Genomic DNA, 26,922 nt, shown 5'->3' on the forward strand with positions numbered 1-26,922 from the left:
CTTTGTCAAATTTCAGGAGAAAAATTATTACAGTGTTTAAAAAAAGGCTGAAGCATTATAGTAACCTAATTCCACATGAATAGCTAGAAAAAGCAGTTTGCCTTTCTACTATCAAACTGTTTCCAAGTACTTGCTGCCATAGACAACACAAAATAAAAATCAGCAGAGATTTGAAAAATAAAGTCCTGCCAGACTTTTTTTTTTTTAATTTTGTTTTGCTTGTGGCTCATAACTGGATGTGGCATTGTTATAATTTTGTAAAAGCTTTTCAGATGGAGTTTTTCTGGTCTGGTTTCCCCACCCTCTGACAAATACAAACAACCTGCAGCTTGTATTGCATCCTATATTTCACATTTTCAGCTCTCTAAATCCCACATTTCTGATTCTGTAAATGCATCAGCTATGGGAGCTGATGCAAGTGGCTGGAACCTCTGTTCATACTCTATAATCTAATGCACTTAGCGAGCCAATGAATATGTGTGAAAGGAGGGGCTTTCTGACTGAGGGGCTCCGTGCAGGGGAACAGCTGTTGAACAGCAAAACCTTACTCAGAGCCAGGCAAACACACTCACTCACATCCTCAGTGGCTTCGTGCATCCAGGTCTGCCAAGGCAACTCCACCCACCCCTTCTCTCTCTGCAAAAAAGTGAACAAACTAGCACAGAGAAACGTAAAGAAGACCAGACCTCAGCTGTGAAACATTTCAGCAGATCAGTAATGGCCTGGATCAGTAATGTCTCCTGGTTAAACCACCTTGCTCTACATGAAGAACGTTTCAGGGGGTACCTAAACAGCACCGAGGATTACTTAGCCTTCCTATGTGGGCCCAGACGGAGCCACCTGTTCCTGCCCATGGCTTTGGTGTACACCCTGATCTTCGTTGTTGGGGTGGTGGGGAACTTCTTAGTTTGCCTCGTAATCCTCAAGCACCAGAACATGAAGACCCCGACCAACTATTACCTCTTCAGTCTGGCGGTCTCGGACCTGCTCGTGCTGCTTTTCGGGATGCCGCTGGAAGTCTACGAGATGTGGAGCAACTACCCCTTCCTGTTCGGGCCTGTGGGCTGCTACCTGAAGACGGCGCTCTTCGAGACGGTGTGTTTTGCCTCCATCCTCAGCGTGACCACGCTCAGCATAGAGAGGTACATCGCCATCCTCCACCCCTTCCGCGCCAAGCTCAAGAGCACCCGCAGGCGAGCCCTGAGGACCATCCTGGCGCTCTGGGTCCTCTCTGTCCTCTTTGCCCTCCCCAACACGGCCACCCACGGCATCGTGCTGCAGCATTTCCCCAATGGCACCCTGGTCCCTGGCTCTGCTACCTGCGCTGTGGTCATGCCCCTGTGGATCTACAACTGCATTGTCCAGATTACTTCTCTTCTCTTCTATGTGCTGCCCATGGGGGTAATAAGTGTGCTGTACTATCTGATGGGGCTGAGAGTAAGTTCTTACTCCGACTGTGCTCAGTGTTTGCTTGGCTCATTCTTGTGTGTTTGTGTCTGTACGTGTCTTTTGAGTGATTGCACCTTTTTCTTGCCCATCTGTTTTCCCCCAAAAAGGCAAAAGTATTTCAGACCTCTGAAGAAAAAAAAAAAAGTAGATCCAAATCCTTCTTTGGTGCAATCCTATTCTTAAATTAATGTTAGAGGATAATTTACCCCAATCTTTTTGTAAGAACTTACCATCACTGCTGCTCACTTCTGAATGCTACTGAAACATCCAAGTCTGTAGATTGGTTCCAGCCTCTCAGAGATTTACACCTTTGCAGCAGGGACTAGAAGGAAATGGAGAAAAAGAAAAATGTGAAAATAATAAAAACAAGCAGGCTAGTGATCGAATCTTGTGCATTATTTGTTTTTTCCCTTTTCTTGTGACCGTGGAATTTCCATTGCATTAGTTTCTTTTTCTCCTTGGTGATAATATTCACTTGTTAAAACTCACAAAGCTCTCATAAACTGAAATGCTACCTTATTGCTGCAGTTAGCAAATTCTGTAATCATTTCCTTATACAACTGCAGCACAGTTTCACCAGGCTATCTTAGAGCTTGTTTTCATTCTCTCTTCAGAAAGTGAGTCTAGTTTTACCAAGTATCCGTCACATAAATGTGGGGATAAAACAATCAGTATCACACTATTATAAAGCTATTTAGCACAACACTGGAATACACTGTGAATTGTAGCAAGTTGATGACTTTTTTCTTCTCATACATTACAGATATTTTGAAAATATAAATCCCATCTCATCACACTGGGTATAACTTAAAGTTTACAAAGATGTGTCTGATCACATAGCAAGAAAGGGAGAGGAATGAACTTATTAAATAATGTGCATGAAACTCAACCAAATCTCTGCTGGTGTACATATCATTTTGTTGTGCTGGCTGACATTTACTGTTACCTGAAATTCTACAGAAGTAATTTTTACTTACCAGGAAAAAACCCAAGGATTAACTGCCAGAAATCCATAGCACCCAACAGATCCTCAAAGCAGTGAATGGGTTAAATTATCCACACTGCCCAGTGGCTGTTGTGGGATCTTTATATGATTTGGATAAAAATGTTGCAAAATAAGACCTAAAGAGAGGGGAAAATTCTGCAAATATGGATGCTACAACAAGAAAAAGAGAAATCTCTGAATTAATAAAAAGAAGACTTGGAAGATTGCAATAACTTCTATTTGCAGCAGCAGATATATATTCCTATATCCCATCCCAGAAGAGAAGCTCTGTACCAGATGAGGACTTCTGTAAATTCACAGATATGTTCAAGCTGTCTCTCCTAAGGGCAGTAATGTTAATTGTTTGCAGGGATTTTTTCTGTAAATCCAGTTCAGACTTTCAAATTTTAAAAAGCATCCGTCCTGACTAGATCTGCATTATGCTCCAAACTGCACTAGGTAAGATAATTTCATTTCTTCAACAGAAATGATAGAAGAATGATGTATATATATCGTTTTTTCAAGAGGAGACACTTTTTATCTGCTCAGGAAGGATGAAATCTGTGAAGCTTTAGCAACACTCTGTAGTCTCCTGAGTGCCGTGTATCCCTCACAGAATGTAGAGGAAAAGCTCACAGCTGATCCAAAGGTTGTACAACAGCTCAAATTCAGCAGAGACGTAGCCCTTCTGCATCCAGGCTTTGTAGAAAGGGCATTTCCTTGCCACAGTTTCTCCCTCAAGCTTTGCCCATGCTCAGGATTCTCAGGAGAGTCTCAAGATGCAATAGAGAAGGGAATGCGGGTCACATCACATGTCATGAGGGGGCAGCAAACACGGGTCATGGGTTACCTGAGTTAATTTTAAATTTTATTCCTTGAAAAATGAACAGTCTCATCAGGCTGATTACCTCGTGATCAATTACCTCATAATCTACTTGGGTATAATTTTAAGGCTTGATGATTTAATAATAATTCATTGGTATGGTCAAGAGATATTTCCACCTTGCCCCCACTGACAAATTCTCTTTTGCCATGGGGTTGAGTTAAAAAAAAGCACACCAAGGCTGCAGTTGAGCAGCAGATAGCAACAGCTTCAGCCAAATCCTCAGAACAGGCAGGACTGCAAGCTTTGGCACAAGCCTTGTAGTTTTTAAGTATCGACTTTTCAATCAGCTGGAGAGAAAGTTTGTGTCAGATAGGCCAAAGAGTTTACAGAAAACATTTCTGCTTTTGTAGAGTGGCCTCACTAGGTTTGCCTGGGGATACGTGAGGCCCTAATTTCACTCTACCTTCTGATTTCTGGTATGAAATTCTGTAGCTAATAAAGATGTGGGGGGAAAATCCAATTTTCAGCTTCTTGCTCCAGTCACTTTTAATTCTTTTCCAGTGAAAGGGTAGTTTTCATCTCCAAGCAACGCTACATAGCCTCATACATCACAGTGATGTAAAAGTAACCTCTGCCTTGGCTGGAGTTCTGTCAAACCATCGGCATTCACTCAAGTTACAATCTTTGCCACGGAGTCATTTATTTATTTATTTTTCCTCCTTTGTAATAATTCATTGTTTTATTAAACTCCAGTTGCTGAGTTATTCTTGCTAGTTACACCTTCATCCCTTGAGGCTAAAGGGGAGCCTTACAGCATCATCAAAATGACAGGAGGAAGGTGAAAAATACAGATACATGTGTCTCTGGTTTATTACAGCACCAGAACACTGTATTCTCTGAGGCTTTGGACTATGCCTGGAAAAGATTATTGTTGAGACTGAAAACAGCTGAAGGTAAACGAGGGGTTTTAATCAATCTGAGCAGGTATTTATCGCTAGATGTGTTACAAATCAACTGAGGCTCTTCCTTGAGCAACTGTGGCTATGACTAAAAGTTACAAAGGCAATAATGTAAAACATGAGAGGCTGAATTGCACTATAATTGATTATAGTCCCATTTACGTTTTCCCATTTTATAAATAGAATAAAGATAACATTGAAAAAAGGTCTTATGTGATCATCCTTAGAGAAAAATATTATTTGTCAGAAACTAGAAAGCAAAGTCACAGTGAAAAAGGCAAAAGCAAATGGCACAATTAGCATGTTTTCACAAGACTTTTACAAATATAGAGCCATTTCTATCTTTTTCCTCATTCCTTATATTCTCTTCCATGTAATTATAAGTTTTTCTTCTGGTTTCTCTCAGTTAAAAAAAGCATCGCTCCAAAGTTGTTGGCTAATCAGAAGTTCCCAACTTCAGGAAGCTGGGACCAAATAAGCACTTTTCATAGACGATTTCTTTTGTATTCAAAGCAATCCTGTTTATCTAGACCTGGTATTTTCATCACCAAAGCACCAGTGCTCTCACCATAAGCATATTGGGGAAGCATTTCAGGGAGGATCAGATTATTGTTCTTTATGTCCATTTTTTAGAAGTCCAGGAGAAACTACTGAAGAAGAACCTCACATTGTTGTAACTGAGCAGTATGTGGCTGAATCTGTGAATCATGCACACTAGCTGTCTGCAAGGAGCAATATCTGGGTTTTGTTCATTAGATGGGTTGAATATCAATTAGTCCAAACCACCCAGGGCAGGAAACAAATTCCTTTGAATTTTACAGGATTTTTTCCAATGATTACAGCTGTGTTACACTGAGGCTTCTCTGGGTATTTTTTCTATCATTAGTTTGTGCTTAATTGTGGGGAACCCTTTTAGGAAAATAAACAAATAACATTTTGCTAGAAGAGAAAATAATGCCTAGTAAAATACCATTGAAATTGAACACAAACTGTGAACCAAATATTGACTCACTGAGACAAAAACAAGTGGGGAAGTGAATACAAATTTGCTGTAAATATGTAGGTTCAGATGCATAAAATCTGCAGATTGTTTAGAACCTAAAGGTTCATTGTTTCTCTGGAGAAAAAAAATGAAATCTAAACCTTTTTCAGTGAGTCCCAAGTTGCCCCCAGTTTTGCTTTCTCAAACTACAACTATCAAAATATCAAGCAGGCTATGTCTGGTGGGGATGTGATCTCTTCTCTAAGCTCTCCTTTGGTTTCTTTCCTTTTGACAGTTGAAAGGAGATGAAACTTTGGAAGTAGAGGAAATGGCTGTGAATGTTCAGAGATCATCCAGGAAATCAGTCACGAAGATGTTGTGTAAGTAGAAAGTCCTTCTGTGTTTTATTTACAGTGGACAGGAGGGTGACCAGGTCTTAAAGGGGATCAAGAAAATTCACTGGATACAGGAGTTATGAGTAGCTGTTATTAAAAAACAAACAAACAAACAAACAAAAAACCACAAAAAACCAAACAAAAACAAAACAAACAAACAAACAAAAAGAAAACCACAACAGTTTCTTGCTGTTTTATCTGGACTTACAGGGCATGGAAGTGAAAACCATGGGTATCTACCAAAAGACTCAGAAAGCAAATTTTCCTCCCCAGTATGAGAGGAGTTAGAGCTAACCTACATGGCAGATGCTTGCAAGGCAATTCTCCAATATCCCTCACTCCAAACTGGCTCTTGCAGCCCTCTAGGGAGGATCTCTTTTTTTTTTTTTTTTTAGAGTGCAAATAGTCTATAGTGCGAATAGTACATTTGTAAAGGATGTACATCTGTTTTGCATCACACCATGAGCTCTGCTCATGAGCAGAAATCACAGAACCACAAGATGGGTCAGGTTGGAAGGGACCACAGTGGGTCCTCTGGTCCAATCTCCTTGTTCAAACCAGATTATCCCAGAGCACATGGGACAGAATTACACCCAGACAGTTCTGGAATGTCTCCAGTGAGGGAGACTCCACAGCCTCCCTGGGCAACCTGTTCCAGTGCTCAGTCACCTGCACAGTAAAGAAGTTCTTCCTCATGTTCAGGTGGAACTTCCTGTGCATTAGTTTCTCCCATTGCCTCTTGTCTTATTGCTCAGCACCACCAAGAAAAGCCTGGTCCATCCTCTCTCGACACCCTTCCTTTCTGATACCTCTACACATTAATGAGGTCACATCTCAGTTGTCTCGTCTTGAGACAATCCTGCCAAGCCACATCCATCACCTACTGCTGACCTAATCACTTAGACCTTCAAAGAAAAGTGGGACCTAAGCAGACTTGTACATTGTATAACATTCAAGAGAATTTATGCTCCAATCACCCTGAAAGCACTCACATCACTTCGTAATTTAGGGCTGTCTTTAAGGCAAAGAACAACTTGCTACTGAGATGGTGTTTATGCAGGAAACATAAATCACTTCCACTATTTTCCATAACAACATTATTCTTCCAGACACCTTAAGTCACTGTCGGAACCAGGAAATTGTACCTTGAAGCCAGTTTGATTTTCAGTGCCTGGAATGGTTTTAGGCTCCATGCATGCCCCAACATTACCTGGCTGTTTCCTGCTCTGTTTGAATGTCACTGTGTGTGCGTGCATTGGGTTATCCAACACAGAAACTAGTGGTAAGACAGAAAGTATGGCAAAAGTTTTGAAATCATCAACATAATTTGTATACTGAGTCTTTCATTCAGCTTTTTGAACTCTCTCTGCTCTGTGCAGGTTAGTGAACCATATCCTCCCATTACTGACTTGGTTTTCCTTCTCTCCTGTCTCCATGCCAGTTGTCCTCGTGATAGTTTTTGCTATCTGCTGGGCTCCATTCCACATAGATCGACTTTTCTTCAGCTTTGTTGTGGAATGGACTGAGCCTTTGGCTAACACATTCAACTTAATTCATGTGGTGTCAGGTAAAGCTTTCTTCTTCCACTTGCACAGGGACTGGGGGGAAAAAAAGTATTTGTGAATGATTTACTTGGAATACGTAGTCATTTATTTTGTAGGTGACATGAGACATGCGTGGAAAACCTTCTCGGGGTTTGGTGGGCAGTGATGAGAATAGTGCCTGAATAAAAACTACATGCAATTTTCTGCAGCTTTCAAGATCTGAAGATGTTGTCCAATACAATATCTGAATATTCACAAAGAAGGAAAAAGAAATATACCATTACCTGCTTTTCCTTCTTGGAAATGTTCAGAAGTGATGCCTGCTGTTGTTCAGCTGCTTTTAATAAGTATACAGGAAAAAGCATCATCCTCCACAGGGTCTCTGGGGCAAATGGGAGACCTTACCAAATGGCAAGACAAAAGACTTACCTACTGCTCAGAACTGGGTGATGAAACCAAATGTTTATGGCCTTGCCAACCATAAAATGAAGGTTTTTTCAAAGAGGAATCTTATTCTCAGTCTGCCATGGGAAAACACTGAATGTGGCCATTAGGCAGCTCAGACAAATCTGATATTGTGCAGTTGTCCTGGTGTGCTGTAAGAAATTAGCTTCCCTTGGCTGGAAGTTGTCCTCTGGCAGCTTTGATGGGGACACCAGCTGTGCAAATCCTGCTGTAGGGATGAGGGCAGTGCTGGAGGCAGGGCAGGGCAGCTCAAGAGAGAGCTGGTTCCTGAAGAGATGGAGAGTGAGCTCCAATTAACAGTCTCTCCCACTTTCTTTTCACTGTAACTGCAGTGTTTGAGCTAATTTTGGTGAGACATCCCTTTGCATATACCAGGAAGGCAGCAGGCAGAGCTCTGCTGTCGCTGTCTCCACCCTTGCACCAAAGCTTGGTGGAGCTGTATAAGCAATGAAGAGATTTTCCTCTTCTGAGATTGTTTCACACACAAATTAATGCCTCTCTCCCAGGTGTTTTCTTCTATCTGAGCTCTGCCACGAATCCCATCATTTACAACCTGTTGTCCCAGCGCTTCAGGATGGCTTTCCTCAGTGTGATTTCTCCTTGCTGCAAGCACTGGGCCCCTAAACATCCCACTTGCAAGATTTCTGACCAGAAGAGCATGTTTGTGATTGAGGGTCATAATCTCATGGACTCTGCTGAATACATGAGTGCCCCTGGCACACACAGGACATCTGTCAGCAGTTCTCAGATCTCCACTGGTCTGTGACTTTCCATGTGATGATCCAGGTGAGAGAGGAGTTAAAGAAAATTACTCTAAGAAAACAAAAAGAGAAGAGACCTTCACAAAAGACTGATTTGAGGAAGCAAAGAAGAGATCAGAGAGGTGTCTCACTGAGCAAATTCAGGAGGAGACTGTATTTAACATGCATTTGAGAAGTACTATATTACACTCAAGCTAATAGTAGGGCTGGGAATCTCAGCTTGCTCACTGCAGGCCGTGCCAGTGAAGAGCTGCTTTTAAAAAATGAGACACACTCCCAATGCTACCAGCACAGGGGAGAGACACAGCTTAGCCAGGTCTTATCAAATGGCTTTTTGTGCACCAACTTAACATCAGCATTTACTTATTTTGGAATGAGGCAACTTGCTGCATAAACCTTATCTATCTAGGTTTGGGTAAGCCAGTCCCACTTCTCTCTGCTGTGACCTTCTCAAGGTATGGCTGTTGCAAACCTCTCTTGACAACAGGAGCAAGTAGGCAAGAATGAGAGCAGCTCTGAGCTGGGCTGCCAGGGATCAGAAACCAGCAGTAGCTATTTCTGGGCCAGAAGAATCAGGGAGCCAGTAACTGTAAAATAAATGTAAAGCAAAACCTTTGCTTTCTGAGCAAGGTGAAGATCTGAGTGGGGGCAGTGATTACTATAGCTGGTGGGGGATATCTGCCCAGGGAATGTGCATCAGACAGTTTTATTTTTGCCCATCCACCTGTGCATGTACAAAGGGTATCCTGCTATGCCCCATCTCCTGCAGTTTGTAAGAACTTCTTATCCCTGCTTCAACTTCAGATGTTTATGTGTTGTCTCCACCAGTGGAGCCCTGTGGTTGTGCTTCAGCAGACTTCACACCTGCCTGTACCAGGTGGATTGCAAAGTCAGATGGATTAGCAACAACCAGGAGACAGCCTGGACAACGTTCACAGCACAGGAAATTGGGGCAAACCTAATACAAAGGCAATAAAAAGGGGAATTTTGCAGTGATATTGCAATTACTGAATTCAGGTTTTGCCATAAAGCCCAATATAGGTTTGAAAAACTCTCCTGCATCCCAGTTGTGTAAACAGACCCTGAAGGCAGTGCACTTACATCCAAGCTGATGAGTTGATGAGCTTGGTTGACTGGAGGGACAGGACCCTACAGAATTGTGTCAAAGGAGGTCAGGGGGAATCCACTGCATGACAAAGAATTCTGTAAGACTCTCTGTCCCAAGTTTCAAAGCCTGTTCTCTGTGTTTCAGAGAAATGCTTGGTTTAGCCACTGCACTGGGCCCAGGCTTGGCACGCACTGCCACAGGAAATCATCCCCTGTGTGTCGTCGAGGGACTGGGAGTTACTTTCATAGTCAGAGTACACAGAGTTATCACAACGAATAAGAACATTCGATCCTGAAAGATGATACACTGTATGCATGAAGGCTTATCCAGTCTGGGCACTGGGGATCCAGATGACACTTCCCACCACGGGAAGAAGGGGCTGTACTCCTGTTTCTGTGACTTCTTACTTTGTTTCCCCCAAAGTCTTCTGTTTGTCTCTCTCTGTGGGACTCTGAGGTGAGGTGAGATCTGGGAGGCTCATGGAAGCTGGTGAGTGATTTTTTCCTCTACCACAAGGGGAATTCTAGCCCATGTTTTCTCTCAGACCCATTTTACCATCTGCAGTCTTGTCGAACAAGCCATGGAGAGGGTAAGAGCTACACAAAAGGCCTGCAGAGAGAAGGCAATTCCTGCTCCCTGAAGACACAGCTGAAATGCTTTGCCACCCCCAAGTGGACACTTGCATTTTATCATTACCATTTCCATTTCCAACCAGTTTTGCATTATAATTTTTCCCTCTGCCAGGCGTAAACGTGTGATTTCCCTCTGGACTTGCTGTGCCAGTGGTGCCTTGCTGCCTGTGAGCTGCCCAGGTCCCTGTTCTCTCACTGAGCTCTGAGCTCTGTGCTCCCACTGATGGGCCCGGGGGCCACCTGGGCAGAGGCTGGGCTGGATTTGCTCCCTCACCCTGTGCCTCACTTGGGCAGCTCCCTCACTGAACTCAGGAGGTTATCCTCCTTAGCCCAGCTGCATTCCACTGAAAGCAGGTCTTCTCTGACGTCCTAGACACCCACCCATGAGGAGACAATGTAGTTTGACATACTTACACATCCACCATATGAGAGAGACATTCCTCTGCAGGATTTTGTGGCTCTTTGGATGCATTTTATGCATTAGGACCAGATGGTGTTGGTGAGTGAGAACCATCCACGAGTGATGCCACTCTCTCCTCTCTTTATGGGAGAATCCCAACCTTTGGCTGCAAAGCTCAGGGTGGATAATGCATCTCCTGATTTGCAGATGAGCACACAGACCTGCAGACAAGGTCAGAGTGTGAAGCTGTAGAGTGAAGGTTTTGTGTGGTCTTAAACAAAAAGGTCACATTTTTGTTCCAAAGGAGGACACTGAGTTTTGTGAGGAAGGGGAGGGGGGGGAGGAATGTGCACGGATGGGGAAATTTTAGAAGAGAAATAGTGAGAAGACAATCATCAGGAACTCACCTGGATCTGAAGTAGCTTATTCTTTTGTCCTAAAAGCAGTTTTTATCACATTTAATTTGCTGTCAGTCAAAAGAAGTGACACTCATAACCAGAAATTACTGGGCTTTTTTTTTGGCTAAATATCAAAATCAGAGCTGAAAACATTTAGGTTTGCACCAAATCAAACCTTCTGTGAAAGTATTTATTGGGAGAGACATGTCAAAATTCCTCTAAATTTTGCTAAAAACAAAATAAATGCAGTGGAGAAAGTGTGGACTGACTGGAGACTCCAAGTTAAATTCCCTGTGACTGCACAGCCCAGTACCCCCTCATTCCTTTGTCTCTACAAAGTAGTCAATGTCCACTGGAGGCTTTTCTTCCCAAAAGGTTGGTGCTTGAGTTATTTATCACTCTGCTCTGATATTTACCTGGCTGCATTTTGGAAGCTCGATCCAAACATGAAAAAAATGGGAAGATGGATAGAGATGTCATGAAAGCCGATGCTATTGCTTTATTTATACATTAAGCAGCTTTCACAGCCAAGTGCTGAAAAATGTTGGCAACTGGCTGAGAAAAATTCATGTTGCAAGAAAAGGGAGAACAACTCACTTTCCTCCAAAGTGGTCCAGTGTGATAGAACTGTATTTATTTGAAATCAAGCGTGTCTTCCTAGACAGAACTGTCTATTGATTTATTTCTCTGCTTCTGTTTCCCTCTGGGAAACAAGCAAGTGTGTGAGCAGAAAGTGTGGAGAGCGAGGGCAGCACTCTGGCACTGTGAACAAAACATGGATAGTCTGCAATGTACTGCAAGGAAACACTCAAAGGAGAGAAGAGTTGTGTTCATTACCAGTGAGTGACACTCTGATCTAATGCCAGGTTCAGTTGGAAAAGACATCATGACAGCAGGTGGATGATTTTGCTAAGTTTACCTGAAGAGTTTTGGAACACTACTGTGTTTTGAAGTGTTTAAATCACAGCTTACCAGTAAAACTAAATGTACACTTCAGCTGCAGAGTTGATTATATGTATCTGTGTGTAACATGAAAATAAATATACCAGAGTCTCTCATCGTAGGCCTGGTCCATCCTCCAGCAATCCTCAAGCTTCTTGTTTCTCCCTCAGATTTCATGTGAGTAGCAGAAGGTGGAGATTCCCCAGATGAAAGAAACTCACCTGGAGAGTCAAGGGTTGCTGATTTTCTTCCACATTTCTTTCCATTTACATTTGGGTTAGTCAACAGCCTGCTTTGGTCACACCCCAGACACAGCGAGCTGAGCTCATTTGCCACCAGAAGTAGAAGACTTTCTGTTACTGTCTAGATTTTTTGAAATCCTGAAAAGTTGCAGCTGATATTTTTAAGGCAAATTATCTTAAATCCACTTAGTTTCTAAAAGATTAATTTTAGGTGTATGGAAGCTGTTGGAATAATTTGCTTCCCAGTAGGATAGCTAATTCATGAATGAAATACTGAGATGTTTATGGTAAAAGCCCAAATAGCCTTTTTTTCATGCATCCTCAGCTTATACTATGTTTTGCAATGCAGCAAGTTCCTTCCCAAAGGGACAGGCTTTTGTTTGATTTTTTTTTGGTTAGTAGTGGCTTTTCCAGAAGACCCTTTGACTCAGATGTCTGTAAGATGAAGATCTCCATCAGAGGAAATCTGTATTCCTCTTCTAGTCAAATGAGGGGCGGAGAGGGAAAGCCATGCTAAAATCAATTTATCTGATCTATTTCAGTCATCTACCTTAGGTGTTTTACAGGTAGTTTTTATGCATATCTTTTACAATTGAAAAACACAGCTAGGCAGCTAGGCACAGGTCACCTTGAAACGATGTGTGTGCTTTGTTGCAGAGCAGGTATGTTTATCAGACCCTTTCAATTTGTTTCATTTCTTCAGAACCCAAGAGACTCCCCTAGAAATGACTCACCAGGAAAATCATGCTCTAAATGAGCAAAACAAACGGCTAACAGCTAACTCACCTCTAAACAGTGGGAGAGCAGCATCCTCAGGGCTTCACCTACCCTTCTGTTCATTGATCTGGGGCTGGTGCCTCGGGGACACCTGGACCACGGTGCCCTCACAAGGTGGGGAAATTCCAACAGAGCTCTAGCACTTGTAGGGTTTGCAGCATTTGTTTGCAAGCTTGCAGTTTTCTTTCCCTTAGTTCTATAGGAGCTGGCACGGGCAGGATACATATCTGTCCTGCCAGAGAACGTGCTAAACACCTGCCTGAACTCAGTGGAAAGTCTCCAAAGAGCAGCTTTTTCATGCTGCTGACTGCAGTGCAGGTGGGTTGGGCAGCACACTGAGCAACTGCAGCAAAAAACTACAAGACTCAAGGTTTTGGGAAACAGAACTCACCAGACTTTCCATGAGGAAGGAAATAAAGCACCAACACAGGAACTCCAGAGGCACAGTTACTGTTTATTTAACCATGTACAGACTCTTAGCTGGCTTGGTGGGAAATCCTACATGCAGAGGGGTTTTTCTGAATGGGAACAAACTTGGTGAGTACCACAAAACTCAACTTCCCCCAAGTCCTGCACCACTGATTCCTCCCAGCTCAAGTTACCTGCTCCTGCAGAAAAACAGACCACAGAAACAGCAACACATAAATAAACTGACATTTCAGCAGCAATGGCAGGACCCTCTGTTGGATCTCAGACACATGTAGTATGCTCTGGGGTGACCAGAATCCATTCCTCAGCTGCTTCCTAGTAACCATCTGCCTCCCTGCTCTGAGCTTAAAATTATGCAAATCAGTCTGTGTTCCTGCACACAGCAAAGATGAACAGGCTATTGTCACTGGCCCAGATACATCCAGTTTGCTTATGTATCCCAGTCCCAAGGTGAGGGGCCTGACTCATGTGGAGCTTCTCTCTCTGCATAGAACACGAAACAGTCCCAAAGTTGGGTCTCATGGCAGCCTACCAATTCCCAGCAAACCCACTGCACTCCCCCAAGAGGCAGCAATGACTGCCAGACACGATTCAGCCTTAGCACACTTCAGTTTTCATGTGTCTCTTGCATTAACAGCAAGGAGTTCTCATAGAAGTGTTAGCCTCAGTCTGGTTCCTTCCAGCCTCATTTCTATCTCCCCTCCTGTGAGGAACAGGTATATTGAAGGATCATCTCTCCTCCCCATCCACCCTGTCTTTTTGCTGCTAAGAAGTTCCACTAAGGATTGAGTCTTTTCTCTGCAACTTTATTTGCCAGCTGTAGGGTTTTCACAGTGTATTTGTATTCCAGTCCCGATTTCAATTACCTGGCTAACCTTTTCAATTTTCACAGAGAGTGAGAATCAGAAAACAGCAGGTCCTTTATTACAGCTCACACTGGTGGGGAATGCTTCACACCCCCCTTCCCTCCCCCGTGTTTGCAGGAAAGCTCTGTCAAATTCAAACAAACTCATTGATAATAACTTGTCTATTTACTTATGCTTTGCTGACTGTTAAGTATTCTGGTCCCTTCTACAGACCTCTCTTCCATTCTCATTTTAGCTTGAACATACTGCATGTTACAACATTTCTAGAAGCTAAGGAGAAACAGTTTTCACACTTCACCCTGATGCTTGACTCCAGTGGAAATTCTCACCAGTGACAAACACTGAAGAAGGTTCAGGAGGGGCTCTTTGCTGATCTTTGATAAGCAAGACATGGTGATGGCCAGTCCTTATGTTCATGTCTCAGGGCACTTCCCAGTGGAGGCTCAGGGTACTGGGGTGGGGGGGTCTCTCAAATGAAGAGACAAGTCAGGCACAGGACACCACTCTGCTGATCCCAAAGTCACTGCTCTGCCACCAAATTGTCCTCACCACATCTGTCACCTTTTTTGCCCTTCTCAATTATTCAAGTCATACCCCTCTTCTTATCTCCTTTATTATTCTAAGCTCTTGATCAAGCCTGTGGTCTTTCTGCCCCATCACTCAGCCATCCAGATCCTAAAAATGATTTATTTGATTGGGAAGGGGTGAGAATTTAGTACAGTAGACCCGTTTCTTAGCAACACCTTCCCATCTTTCTTACTCTTCTTTTGTTATTTCCAGCTCATTATCTTTGCCCATGTTCAACTCCAAATTAACTTAATTACAGACAGATTTCATATCTCTCTAAACCAGAAGGGGCACTTGTAAAACATCCCTCCAGTCAATAGTAAACGAGGGCCTTGGCCTATGCTAAGTAAGCTTTTGGAAAGGCAGCTCAGCTGTGCCTGCCCTGCTCCCTCCAGAGACCTCTCCTGGTTGCTCCTAAATCCCACTGTTCCTTTGAGCTGCTTTTAAGTGAGGCATTTCATCTATCCATTTTGCAGCCAAGTTCATCACAACCCCTGAGCTCCACAGCAGACATCTGTATAAATCACCAGGTGAATGCTTCTCCTGTGCAGATGCCAAGGGCACTGCAACCTTTCCACCTTCTCTTGACATATTCAGATGGGGGGGAAGTGCCTTGCTTCAAAGTCTGTGCCTATTGGAATCTGTCCTGGGTGCAAATCTGAGATAAACCTGAGTCATACTGAGTCTGAACACTGGATGCACTCAGTCCAGGATGACCTCTGATTATTTACACATTTGGTAGGTCAAAGATCTCTCTTGGTTAATGCAGCTCTGGTTGCCCAAAAGTCATATACTGATGATAACTCCTCTGAGACAAAAATACACCGACTAGACTAGACCCAAGGCAGCCCCTCTTACCTCATCCTCTCCTTAGTCTGTGATACCAGGTTTCCTTTGGAAATCAGGAGCAGGATCTGTCTCTAGCAGCTGCTGCATTTATCACCTTCTCATAGATAAGGTTGTACCGCGGTTGCTTACCGTTCACAGAAGTTCTCCACTGACAGAGAAATACATTCTTCCTTCTGCTGGAGGTCAAGTAGCTACTACCCAGTCAGGACACCTCTTCCTGAATCCATCAAGTGGTTCCTCACTGGCAGAAGCAGGATGCTGCACCGAGAAGAATGAGGAGAGATCTGTATTTACACAATAAGTGTTGTCAGAGATCAGCCACCAACTGAGCTGTGCTGAGGGCACATGAAATACTATGAAACCATCTACAAAGACAGAGGGGGAACTAAACTCCCACCAGCCATATAAAGGGCAGGGAGGGTTCTGTGGCAGTTATGGGAGGAATCAGTGATCTGGATTTCTGCCATTAGAAGAGGACACCTATGGTTTCTGGAAAGGAAAGAAAGGCTGGGTGACTATGCAGATGGTTCCTCCTCATACAGGTGAGCATTTCTCCCCAGCTGTTTGCTGCCCTGGAAAGTAGAACCACAGGTTAAATTGGGATGTGTTTTCCCCCCCATCACCCTGCAAAGGTGGAGTTGCAAATCATGCACGTGGACTGGAGTGAACCAACTCAAATGCTGGCAGCAGTGCAGCTACAGGACGAGCCTTGCTGGGTCTCTGGTGGCTAATTCATGCAGCTGGTGGGGATGCTGCAAACTCCACAGATGTGATAAGACCATAGCTCAAGAACTGCAGTCAGGTCCTTGCCCTTAGTCCTGGGCTTTCTGAAGGACAGGGCCTCATTTGGAATGAAAAACTACCCCTTCAGGCTCTTCCCTTTCTCTTTTGCCTCCCTTTTGCTCATCACTTCAGTCTGTAGGGAGAGAGGCCATAGGTAGGATATTTCCTCCTTACTTCATGTGGGCATTTTCAGAATTATTTACTGCAGTTGAACCATGTTGCATTTACCAGCTCAGCAGGAGACTGTTCCCAAGGTCTGTGTTTAGGCTGGAAATGTCTGAAGAAGGCAAGGAGCAAATATCTGCCCTGAAATCTGAACACGTGTCTTCTAAAAAGCATTTGTACACATCTTCCCCGGATTTACAGTCCAACCACACTAGTCAGTGCCCACTGGAGGTCAGTCTTGTGCCATGGAAACCTTTGTGGGAATGAGGCACTGGGGTGCCCTGCGATTTCCAGAAGCCTTGGACGCTAAGCCTGCATTTGTGGTGCACAAGATGCCCCAAGAGAAAACCTGTCCCAGCTCCCACAGTGTTGATTTGTGGTTTAGAGAGTCTTCGTGTTCCCATTTCTTTTGTCCCCTGCTCAAAAGAATCCACTGCCCTGTTGCTGGATAAGCTCAGCAAGAGAGATGGATGTGCATTCAGTCAGCACAGTGCAGGCTCACAGACACCCAGGGTGCTCCTCAGGTCCCAGCCAGCCTGTGCAGTGATAACACCTCACTGAAGCCACCTTGGAAAATACTCTTGTTTAGGGGCAATTCTCAGTCTTTGAGTTTGTTTCACAGGGCATGGCATAATTAGATACAAGTTGCACGTTTTGGATGACAGATCAGGATATTGGATGCACAACCAACACAAGTACAAGCCCAGATATACCTAATTCAGAGTCATATTCCCTGCCAGTGCCTGTAATAAAGACTTCCTACACTGAATCCCATTTAAAGAGCCACTTCCTCATATTCCTTCTCTGAGATCCTCCAAGAAGGCCTCAACAGATATTTGACTGGAAACAAAACCCTTAAGCTAAACATTTTGATAAAAGAGATTTCCTCGGCCAAAACAAAACAAAACAAAACAAAACAAAACAAAATAATAAATAAATAAAAATCTATGGTTTTACTACAGGGTCCCACAAGTGCCAGTGCAAATGCACCTCTGGGTGAAGTCAGCTCTTGGTAACTCTTATGCCTATATAAAAAACATGTATCAGAATGGTCTACATAGAAAATGGAGACTGAAGTGCTCAGTATGTGCTCCACACATATTCCTTATTTCACCTTCATGATGACTTAATTTTTCTCTCTAAAACAAGGATGGCAGAGCTGTTCTCTGCCCTGTTTCCAGTCAGGCCTCATCTGGAGTGTAGGATACACAACATCCACACATTCACTGAAGCTCAAGACTGAAATGAGAGCCAGCACTGAATAAACCATCTGCTGGCCCCCACTACAAGCAGCCTTAAGCAGATATTTCTTGTGCTTTGCTGTAGCAGTTAGAGAGTCATTCCTTTTCTGCTATTTTTCCAGCACAGCAGTAGAAATATTGATCTCCACCACTGGCTTCTTTTCTGTGATTGATCAGTTATCCTTTGGTGTTAAAAACCCCTGCAATTATGCATTCTAACCAACCATAGAATCACAAGGGTTGAAGTACCTCCTGATCTCTTACCTATTAATCCCATTATCATTCCTGTCTGCATGGCCTTGGGCACACCATGTCTCTGCAGCAAGTGAAGGGCTGTACCCACCTCTCTGTCTTCCACTCACCTCCTGCTTCAAGGAACAGTAAAGTTCTTCCTGAACCCAGACTGTTCTTACAGAGGGACTAGAGCAGATGGAAAGCCAGAGACATGGAGGGGTCACTCAGTAATACTGGCTCTCCATAATTTGGAAAGAAAACCCACAGCACTGGAATCATTACTTGGAAGATGTTGCTCTAACCAGCCCAGGACCTTGGCAGCCCACTGGTGACACAGACAGAGCAGAGCAGAACCCAAACTCACAGTGGGTGAGAACAGAGATGAGAAGACTGATGACTTTGGTAGAGCCCATCAGGTGTCCTTGCAGAGCTGCCATCTCACTGGATAATGGAAACTGTGTTAGGAGAGTAGGATACACTGCTTTCAGTAAGATCCACAGCGGCACAATACACACCAGTGAGCTCAGGCCAAGGGGAGATTCACATCCTTTGCTTTGCATATTAATCACCTTTGCATGCAGAGCTGAAACAAGGTTAGTGAGGAACAGAGCACAAGCCTCTCATTCTGCCTGTCAGTATTCACCACTACAGCTTTGGTTCTTCCTCTTACAAGTCATACATTTTCATTCCTCTTTGGTTTGCTTTTTTTTCTGGTGGTGGTGATGGTTTCCCCCCCTCCCCCTCATCCTTTGCTGCAACAACTGTGCTATGTACTATGGCAGAAAATATGACATGTTTTCACCTGGTTGTTTGGGAGTTTTGCAACTGATGGTTCATTACCACTTTCTCATGAGATATTTATTTTCTTATGAATATTTTGTACTTCCACAGATGGGACCGAACCACTTACTGCTATCAATAAATCACAGTTGCTAAAGCCCTTGTTTACTGCCAAGCTGGACCAATTGTGGAACTTAAGCATGCTGAAGACAAAAGCTTTGAACCAGGGATATATTTAGCTGTTCATATTTGAAGAAGGACTGGAAGGAAAGGAAGAGTTTAGAAAGTATATAGGTAAAAAATAGCTGCGTGGAAGCAGGACAGCTGCTGGTCTCTGTGAGAACAACTCCATTCATTTTGCCTCATTTACTCCATCAATCTGCCCAGCATATTTTGGAGTAAGGATCTGCTCAGCCTTCCTAGGACCATCTCTCTCCTTCTCTCTATCCCGTATCCCAGCTACAGGCTCAGTCCTGTTCATGACCCAGTGGTGAACTTCTGCCCTGGGCATCACTGGATTAAAAAAATCCCTTTTGCTGAAACACTGAGGGGTACTGGTGCATCACTGTTCAATGACAATCTGAGGGAGATAGTGCTTGTTTTAGAAATGCTAAAACAAAAGGCCTTATGGATGTTGAGGGGTTTTTTGTTAGTTTGATTCTGGCAGGAGCAGCTTCTCGATCCATTTATCAAGCTGCCTGCAGCTCCCATTTCAAAGCTGATGAAGATACAATAAACAGTAAGCCAAAAAAAAGCCCTTTGAAAGGTGCACCCAGAGCAGTTTAATAAATAAAAGATTGTGAGGGAGAGGAGTGGGGAGAAAGAAGAAAAATCATCAGTGCAAGTTTTGGCTTTCCTCTGGTGTCCATTTTACAGCATAAATTTGAATAAATGAATAAAGCAGGTTGGTGGAATCACTTTTTCATTCTCAAATTCGCTCTATAAAGATTTCTGTTTGTGAACTCATCTTTCCACAATGGCTCATGTTTTGCCAGCTACCCTCCAAATTGCCCTCCAAACTGCCACTTTCAAATTTTTAAGCATATCCATCAGACTCTGCACAACCCAGAGTTTTCTTTGAAAAAGCACCTGTATTCCTGATTGATGAAAACTCTTTAAGGAAACTCCTGTGCAATAAACCTCGACCCTGCTAAGCACTTGGATGCCACTTAGCTCAGGTGATCCCAAGCATTATACTGTTCCCTTCCCCTGCCCATACAGAGGTGACCTTGGAGTTTGCACTAAGCTTTAGTCTTCCATAGAGGAGATATTGCTCCTGCACAGATCCCTGGAGGTTTGAGTCCTAAATAAGCTACCAATTGTTTGTCTGGGTACAAGGACAGCCTTTGGTCACGTTGGGGTTAATTGTCACTGGCCATGTTCTCTTTTCCATTTGGATGCATGGATATCAGGCAAGCTGGGAGCCACCTCCCAGCCCTGTGCTGGGTGTTTTGTCCATTGATCTCTGGCATGTGGCAGTGAAGTAATTGCACATCTTCCCAGTGCAGACCTGATGGATATTCAGATTGGATGTCCAGGTGCGAGTTTCCACATTCTTCTTCCAGAAGCTGCCACCAGGTTTCTTTGAATTGCAGGAACTTTCTTCGGGTCTGATTCTTTCTTCAGATGGTTTGGGTTAAGACTCATGGACTTCAGCAGGTATCATAAAGATCCTCCCAGCAACAGAGAGAACAAAGAGGGAGCTGCAGACAGAAGAAAACATTGACAAATGAGACATGGTGAAATACTCAGAGGAAAGTGGGGAGAAAAAGACAAGCCCAGAGGACTAAAGAGGAGAACTGAAAAGTAAAGAGAAAAAAATTATTAAAGAATTGGAGTTAGGATGAAAGTAGAGAGAAGAAGGGGAAGGAGAAGGATGGGTGAAGACAGGAAAAAGGAAGAGAAATACGCATAAAGAAAAATACATGCTGTTTTTTATTAATGCTTTACCAGATGGAAACGGTATCAACAATAACAGAACCTCTGAGCTCCAGAACAATAGGTGAAATAATTCAAACACCACTTTCAGATTAAAAAACAGTGAAGGGAGTTTGATTTATTTCCCAGCTTTTCTTTTCCTTCTCTATATATAGAAAATAACCTCATCTGCTTACTCACATTCTGCGGCTGATCACCACAAAAATATAAATAAAAGAATGAAACCACCCTTCAGCGAAGACAGAAAACAAATCAGAGGCCTCAGTGCTTTTTCATTGTTGCAGCTGGGTCCTGTCTTCACATTTATTTATCTTTAAATTTTCCCTTGCACTCTAGAGACCATATCCCATAAAATGCCGGGTTAACAAGTTAACCATGAATAATTCATGAGGTAATTATAAAACATTTACACCAGAACATTATTATCTTGCAACTAAAAAAAAAAAAAAAACAAATACTTAATGTCCTCCACCGTTGATGGCGAACCTCTTGTGACTGCAATGTTCTTTATCACTAAAATTAAATGGAATTAATCTTCGATCTGCTTTGGTGCCTACCAGCACAGAATCACAGGGAAAAAAACACACCCCCAGATGATATGGAAACACAAAAATACATAAATATATACATAAATACCTGTGTGTGTGTGCTTGCACACACATATATATGGGATTCTGAAACACGTCCACAGGGGAGATTCAATTTCCATCTTCCTCCCACAAACAGACTCTGAGTATGAGCGATATAAACTGAAGGGATGGATTCAGAGCTTGGCTCTGGGTTGTTATGACCCCCACACACACACAATTCCAGGCACAGCTCTTTCCCAGACTGAAGAGACAGAGCTGTGCATGTTGTGAGGGGCTGTGAGTCACGGTGACAGCCTGTCTCTCACAAGTGCAAACATAAACACACGTGGAGTGGAGAGGACACACACACAGAGCTCCACCACTCCGTGTCATACACTGAGGGGCTGTGGTTTACAAGGTTTTCCTTCTCACATCCTTCCACTGCAAAAGTGGTCTTTGGTCAGATTCCATTCCCAAAGTAAGCCTAGAGCTTAGAGCTTATATAAGAACAAATTTCAGTTTTACTCTGGTGTCACCAAGGTCAGGATTATGCCTTGTATACACATCCAAAATTAAGACTGTCACATATGTGGCTATAAAGGCTCCTATGAAAGCAGCTCTGATAATGCAAATCTCTAGTACAACAAGCAGACAGGCCATTAGTACTTCTGCAGTCTGCATAAAAGCTCCTCTGCCACCTTCCCTCTGGACATGAGGCCAGAAAAGTGTCCGGGAAAATCCTCAAACCATGCCTTCTCTATGCTCTGGTGATCCCTAGCTGCCACAATACTCCTGAGGGCTTTACTGGGCACACACAGAAAAACTTCAAAAAGGTTCTTTCTTAATTCACAGGAACTGTCAGCCTGTTGCTAGAGAGATACAGGTTTTTCAACAATGATTTCTCTCCCTCAGGAACACAGGATAAATGAGCACCACTAAAACATATCTCCACTAGACAACTCTGTTGGTGAACATGGGCTGCCATGCTCATAGGAAACACAGCCAGCCAAGAGCAAGGGCTGGAAGCCGCTGCACATCCTGAAAAGGTGAACACATCCCAGGAGATTTGGCACTAAGCTGATGGTCAGGGAAACCAGGCAGAGCCTGAGGCGTTATGGTTTGATTAACCATGCACAGCTTTGTTAAAGGATTAGGAGGACTCTATCACTGTGATGTGCAAATTCTAATTGAAAACCAGTCCTACCACACATGTTACTGGTCTGGGATGTGGGAGTAGGGGGGGATGTCTGTAACATCTGCTTTGGGGCAACAAGGGGTTCACAGCTCCAAAGAACCATGTTTACCTCCCATCACACAACAGCCCAGAAAATATCACAGAATTGTACAAAACTGATGGACACAGCGGGGACCAGGCTTGGAATTTCAATCAACAACGCAGAGCCCATTTAGAAATCTGTCTGCTGTATCTGAGTGTCAACAAACACTCATGAAATTTCATCTCTGCATCAATTTGCAAAATAGGAAAAATGCTTCATGAACAGCAATATAGTCCCCCGTATACAGCTGCCAGCAGATGCCCTCTGGGGTGATTCTTGTAATTCGCTGTTTCTCTCAGCAAGATGTCATTTATCATGAAGATTATCATCAATATACGAGCTGAGGATGAACCGTTAAGAAGGTCTATTATCCTCAACTCTGAAGCACAGAGGAGTTCTGTTTTGAGTATTCTTCGGGCACCTAACTCGGCTACATCCCACAGGGATCTGTGGTCAGGAGAGTGGTGAGGAGTTTGGATTAAGAGACTCCTGTGCCATACACTGTTCATGTAGGCAAGTAGTCCCCATACCTAACTCTGAGCCCATCACTGGCTCTCTGAATGGCCTAGAGTTCCATTCCTGAGCATTCTACCTCAGTGTTATTGTTACAGTGCAGTGCTGGCATAAGGAATGCAACAAGACTGTCTATGAATGGCTGTTAATGCCATCTATGTGATCCTGCAGCTAAAGACCACTAATTGTGGTGCTGGATGTTCAAGTCCCCCTCAAATATGTAGCTATAGGCTCTTCCTCAAAGGCATTACTGTCTCAGACAAAAGTTAATGTCAGTAGGTAAAGGTAGGTGGGAACCATGAGAAGAGACAATCTCGAATGGTTTTATAGAGTCTGAACCTATCAACAGCTTAACTAGTGTTAACCAGCTAATTACAGAGGTGACAACCCTTCAGCCGATTCTCCCTAACCACCTGGGCACATCCCCCACACATGACTGCAAAACAGAGCTCCAGCCCAATGCCTGAGAACGATGGCAGTAAAAGGGGATGTGTTTTAGCTCACACATTTGCTTCTGTTCTCCCTGAATGCCTCTTCCTAACATTTAAGATCATTTGAGTATGAAAGCTTCCCAGTGAAAAGAGCTGAAGGCTGCACATTTATTTCTCTCTGTAAGGACAAAGGGAGGATCGAGTCCAAACTGTTTCTCCTCAAATCATGGATCAATCGAGCAACTGTGGTGATGTCACTATCCCTGGCACTGAGACCTAATTTAAAATTACCTCAAATCTGAAAGATTGATTTTCACCATCAGCATTTAATGTCTGCTGTATCTTTCTTTTCCCAGCAGAGAAGCAAAAAAGAAAGGAGGAAAGAGAGAGAGGGAGAAGGAGATGGTTCAGATTCAACTGCAATTTAGCATTCATTTGCATTTTTAAATTAGTTAAGCTATGGACCGTTGCAAAGCAATGACAGAGAATTTTTGTAATAATTAGTCTGCTGGGAGTGTAGAAAAGGCTGTACAGGCAGGTTGCACCAAAAGAGGAAGCAATATCCAAATGCTCAAAGTGGGATTTGCAAAATTTACTCTCCCTCATATGGGGCCAGATTCAGCTCAGCAGACACAGAGAGCTACAGCTCAGACAACTTCATCTGCACCAGACGCTGACTACAGCCAGTGGAGGGAAGGGATGTTTTCAGACTATGATTCATCTTATCCTAAGTAAAAATCTAAATCAGGCCAGATGATTAGACACCTGAAGTGACATGAGACCAATCTCATCAGTGTTGTTTACAGTATAATCTTAAATTCTTCAGACTCTTTGTATGTGTCAGCCTCTCCTCAGTGGGCACCACACATCTGACCCGTTCTCCCTTCCTGCTGCAGTTCCTACCATGATTCTCTTGGTGCCTGTAATGAGATCTATCCCCCTCCTAAATTCAGTGGAAAGTCATTGTTACTTCAGATATGACAGAAAATGCTCAGGGAAGGAGGAAGTGGAGGATCCTTCAGCTCATATAGGGCGATACAACAGCACTTCACTGTACAGTGGAAGTTGCTGCATATTCAGCAACCTGATTTGAACTCACTGATTTTGCAATGCAATGCCTGTTGTTTGAGATGGGTGAATACTGCAGTGTCTCCTTTTCTGGATGGCAGAACATGGCAGCACTAATGCTCTCTTTGCTCAGTAAATGCAAGAGACCACCCGTGACTAAGCATGACTTTAGAAACACTGCACACTGGGCCATCCTGGGAGCAACTGTCCATCACCCATAGATGCTCTGTCTCACATCACTTCATTGTCCTTTGCTTGCCTTCCTCCAAAAGCTGGCATCTGTTTCTCAGTGTGACTGCTGCTTTTTGCTTAAGTTTGCCCTCTGGGTGAACTGAAGCACAAGGAACATGCAGGGAATTTCCTGAAATCCTTCACCTGATCTGAAACAGCAACCCCCAGTACATTTTTGTTTACCCATCACCTTCTTTGTCCATAAATGTGAACACATCCTGCTCCAAAGCAGCAACAGCCTATTCCCAGCAGCTCACCGTCAGGAATCAGTCAATGCAATGTACCTGGCAGGGTGATGTAATATTCTCAGTATGGATGAAAAGTGAAATGATAAGGAGAGTGGAAACTTTCTCTGACCCCTACATCAGCTAAAATATGTCTGACATTTCATTACAAATAGCATTTGCATCTGTCCATATTCATCAGATGTAAAGAAAACTGAACCCAAAACCACCAAATATGTAAAAACCCGACCACTCAGAAGTTAGACATTACTCATGATGAGCAGGTTGCCCTAAAACAAGTTGCCTAGAGAAGCTGTGGATGCCCCATCCCTGGAAGAGTACAAGGCCAGGTTAAATGGGTCTTTGAGAAACCTGGTCTGGTGGGGTTGGAATAAAATGAGCTTTAAGGTCTCTTCCAACCCAAACCATTCAGTGATTCAGTACATATTAATGACAATAGATCAACAATTCAAACTCTCTATACACTCAACTGTTGTTTGGACCTGTGTTACAGAAAATTGCATGAACTATCCAGAGAAATTAGAAAGGAACAACAGGCTGAGGGCTGTGCCATGGAATGGTTTGCTTTCTCTCAAGCATAGTATGGGATTACAGAGCATCAACATTTTACAGACACTAAATCTATAACGGTGTGCCATGTGGGTATATAAGAAACAGCCAGTTTTTAAAAGTTTTACTTTGTGTCCCCTTCCAAAGACGTACCTGTGACTTCAAAATCATTCCACCTGCATCAAATGCATTAACTCTATGACCACAAAATAGAGACCCCATTATTCTGACTACAAAGTGACTGCAACTGGATTTCCCTGAAGGAACCCAAACCTTTACGGTTTTATTACCATGTCACTCTGAGTTTTCAGATGTATCAATCACAAAGGTACATTTTGTTTCAGCATGGACTTAAGTGACATGATCCAACTTATCTCTTTTGAGGACAGAAGAGCAAGAAGAACATGAAAACTAAAATAAACGGCTCTACTTATATTATGGATACCAAGAGCAAAATGTGCCCTGTTTCTCATTTGTTAATCACTTGTTCAATTTTTGGGACTGAACTGCTGTTTCCGTTACTGTCCCATAAAGTACTTTTCCATAAAAATAAGATCCTGTAAAACCTATACCTTTAGACAACTCCCCACTCTGACACAGCCAATGTCTCTCTATTTTACAAAATAAAGGCTTGAGTGCTCATTCTCCTGAGTTTCCCTGTATTATCTTTGATTGTCTTGGAAACCCAGCTCACCCTGAGGCCAGCTATTAACATCTTTCAGCATAACAAAAGCCTTTATTGTCCCACTATTTCACATGCATTCTGTCAAGACACGCAGATGAATGAGTTACCAGGGGGTACGTTTGGGTATAAATTTACAAGGCCTCTACTCCATCATAATTGTCTGTATTCATATTCTCATTCTTCATGCTCATCCAGATGTACTTGGAAGTGATTTGTCCTCAGGAGAAGAAAAAGGGGGTTGGTTGCTTTGCATCTGCTCTGTAGAAACAAAGAAAAGGATGTCCTGGGGCTTCTTGTGGAGAAGCTGACATCCTGGGAGGTCACCCAGTAACCCTCCCTGCTTCCTCCTTCTGTGGTATCCATCGTGCCTATTCCCCATTATTAAAAAACTGCTTAGTGAAAATATGAAAACAGCTATTTAGTTTGAAAGGCAATTTTCATCCAAGTAGCTGAAGTGTTTCAGTCAGAAGGAGACATATTAGCAGGGAGAAAATACCAAATGGGGCTTTTTTACACTAAAATTCTTGACACTCTGCACGTATGAGCAACCATCTATAAAGGACATGCACTTTACAGCACCATAAGACTCTTCTTCAAGCCCAGCTATAATATTTCTCCAGAGACACAACCCAAGAAC

At 43.2% G+C, this 26,922-nt stretch overlaps 1 protein-coding gene across 1 annotated transcript; it reads left to right on the forward strand.

Annotated features, from left to right (window-relative positions):
- The first annotated feature begins 538 nt into the window (after window positions 1-538).
- Window positions 539-8,371, forward strand: NMUR2 (neuromedin U receptor 2). The gene is made up of 4 exons (XM_050312303.1): window positions 539-1,437; window positions 5,497-5,581; window positions 7,038-7,163; window positions 8,112-8,371. Exons 1-4 carry the CDS (start codon window positions 718-720, stop codon window positions 8,369-8,371), a joined length of 1,191 nt encoding a protein of 396 aa, XP_050168260.1. The 5' UTR covers window positions 539-717.
- Window positions 8,372-26,922: the final 18,551 nt, after the last annotated feature.

This window comes from Myiozetetes cayanensis, unplaced genomic scaffold, assembly GCF_022539395.1.
Source record: "Myiozetetes cayanensis isolate MyiCay16 unplaced genomic scaffold, myiCay2020 scf17, whole genome shotgun sequence".
Lineage (NCBI taxonomy): Eukaryota > Metazoa > Chordata > Aves > Passeriformes > Tyrannidae > Myiozetetes > Myiozetetes cayanensis.

What these genes read in the sequence shown, in the direction of transcription:
- NMUR2 (XM_050312303.1), top strand. Translation starts at nt 718, where the DNA reads ATGGCCTGGATCAGTAATGTCTCCTGGTTAAACCACCTTGCTCTACAT. An exon ending in ACTATCTGATGGGGCTGAGA is followed by an intron (nt 1,438 to 5,496) that starts GTAAGTTCTTAC and finishes TCCTTTTGACAG; the next exon opens with TTGAAAGGAGATGAAACTTT. An exon ending in ATCAGTCACGAAGATGTTGT is followed by an intron (nt 5,582 to 7,037) that starts GTAAGTAGAAAG and finishes TCTCCATGCCAG; the next exon opens with TTGTCCTCGTGATAGTTTTT.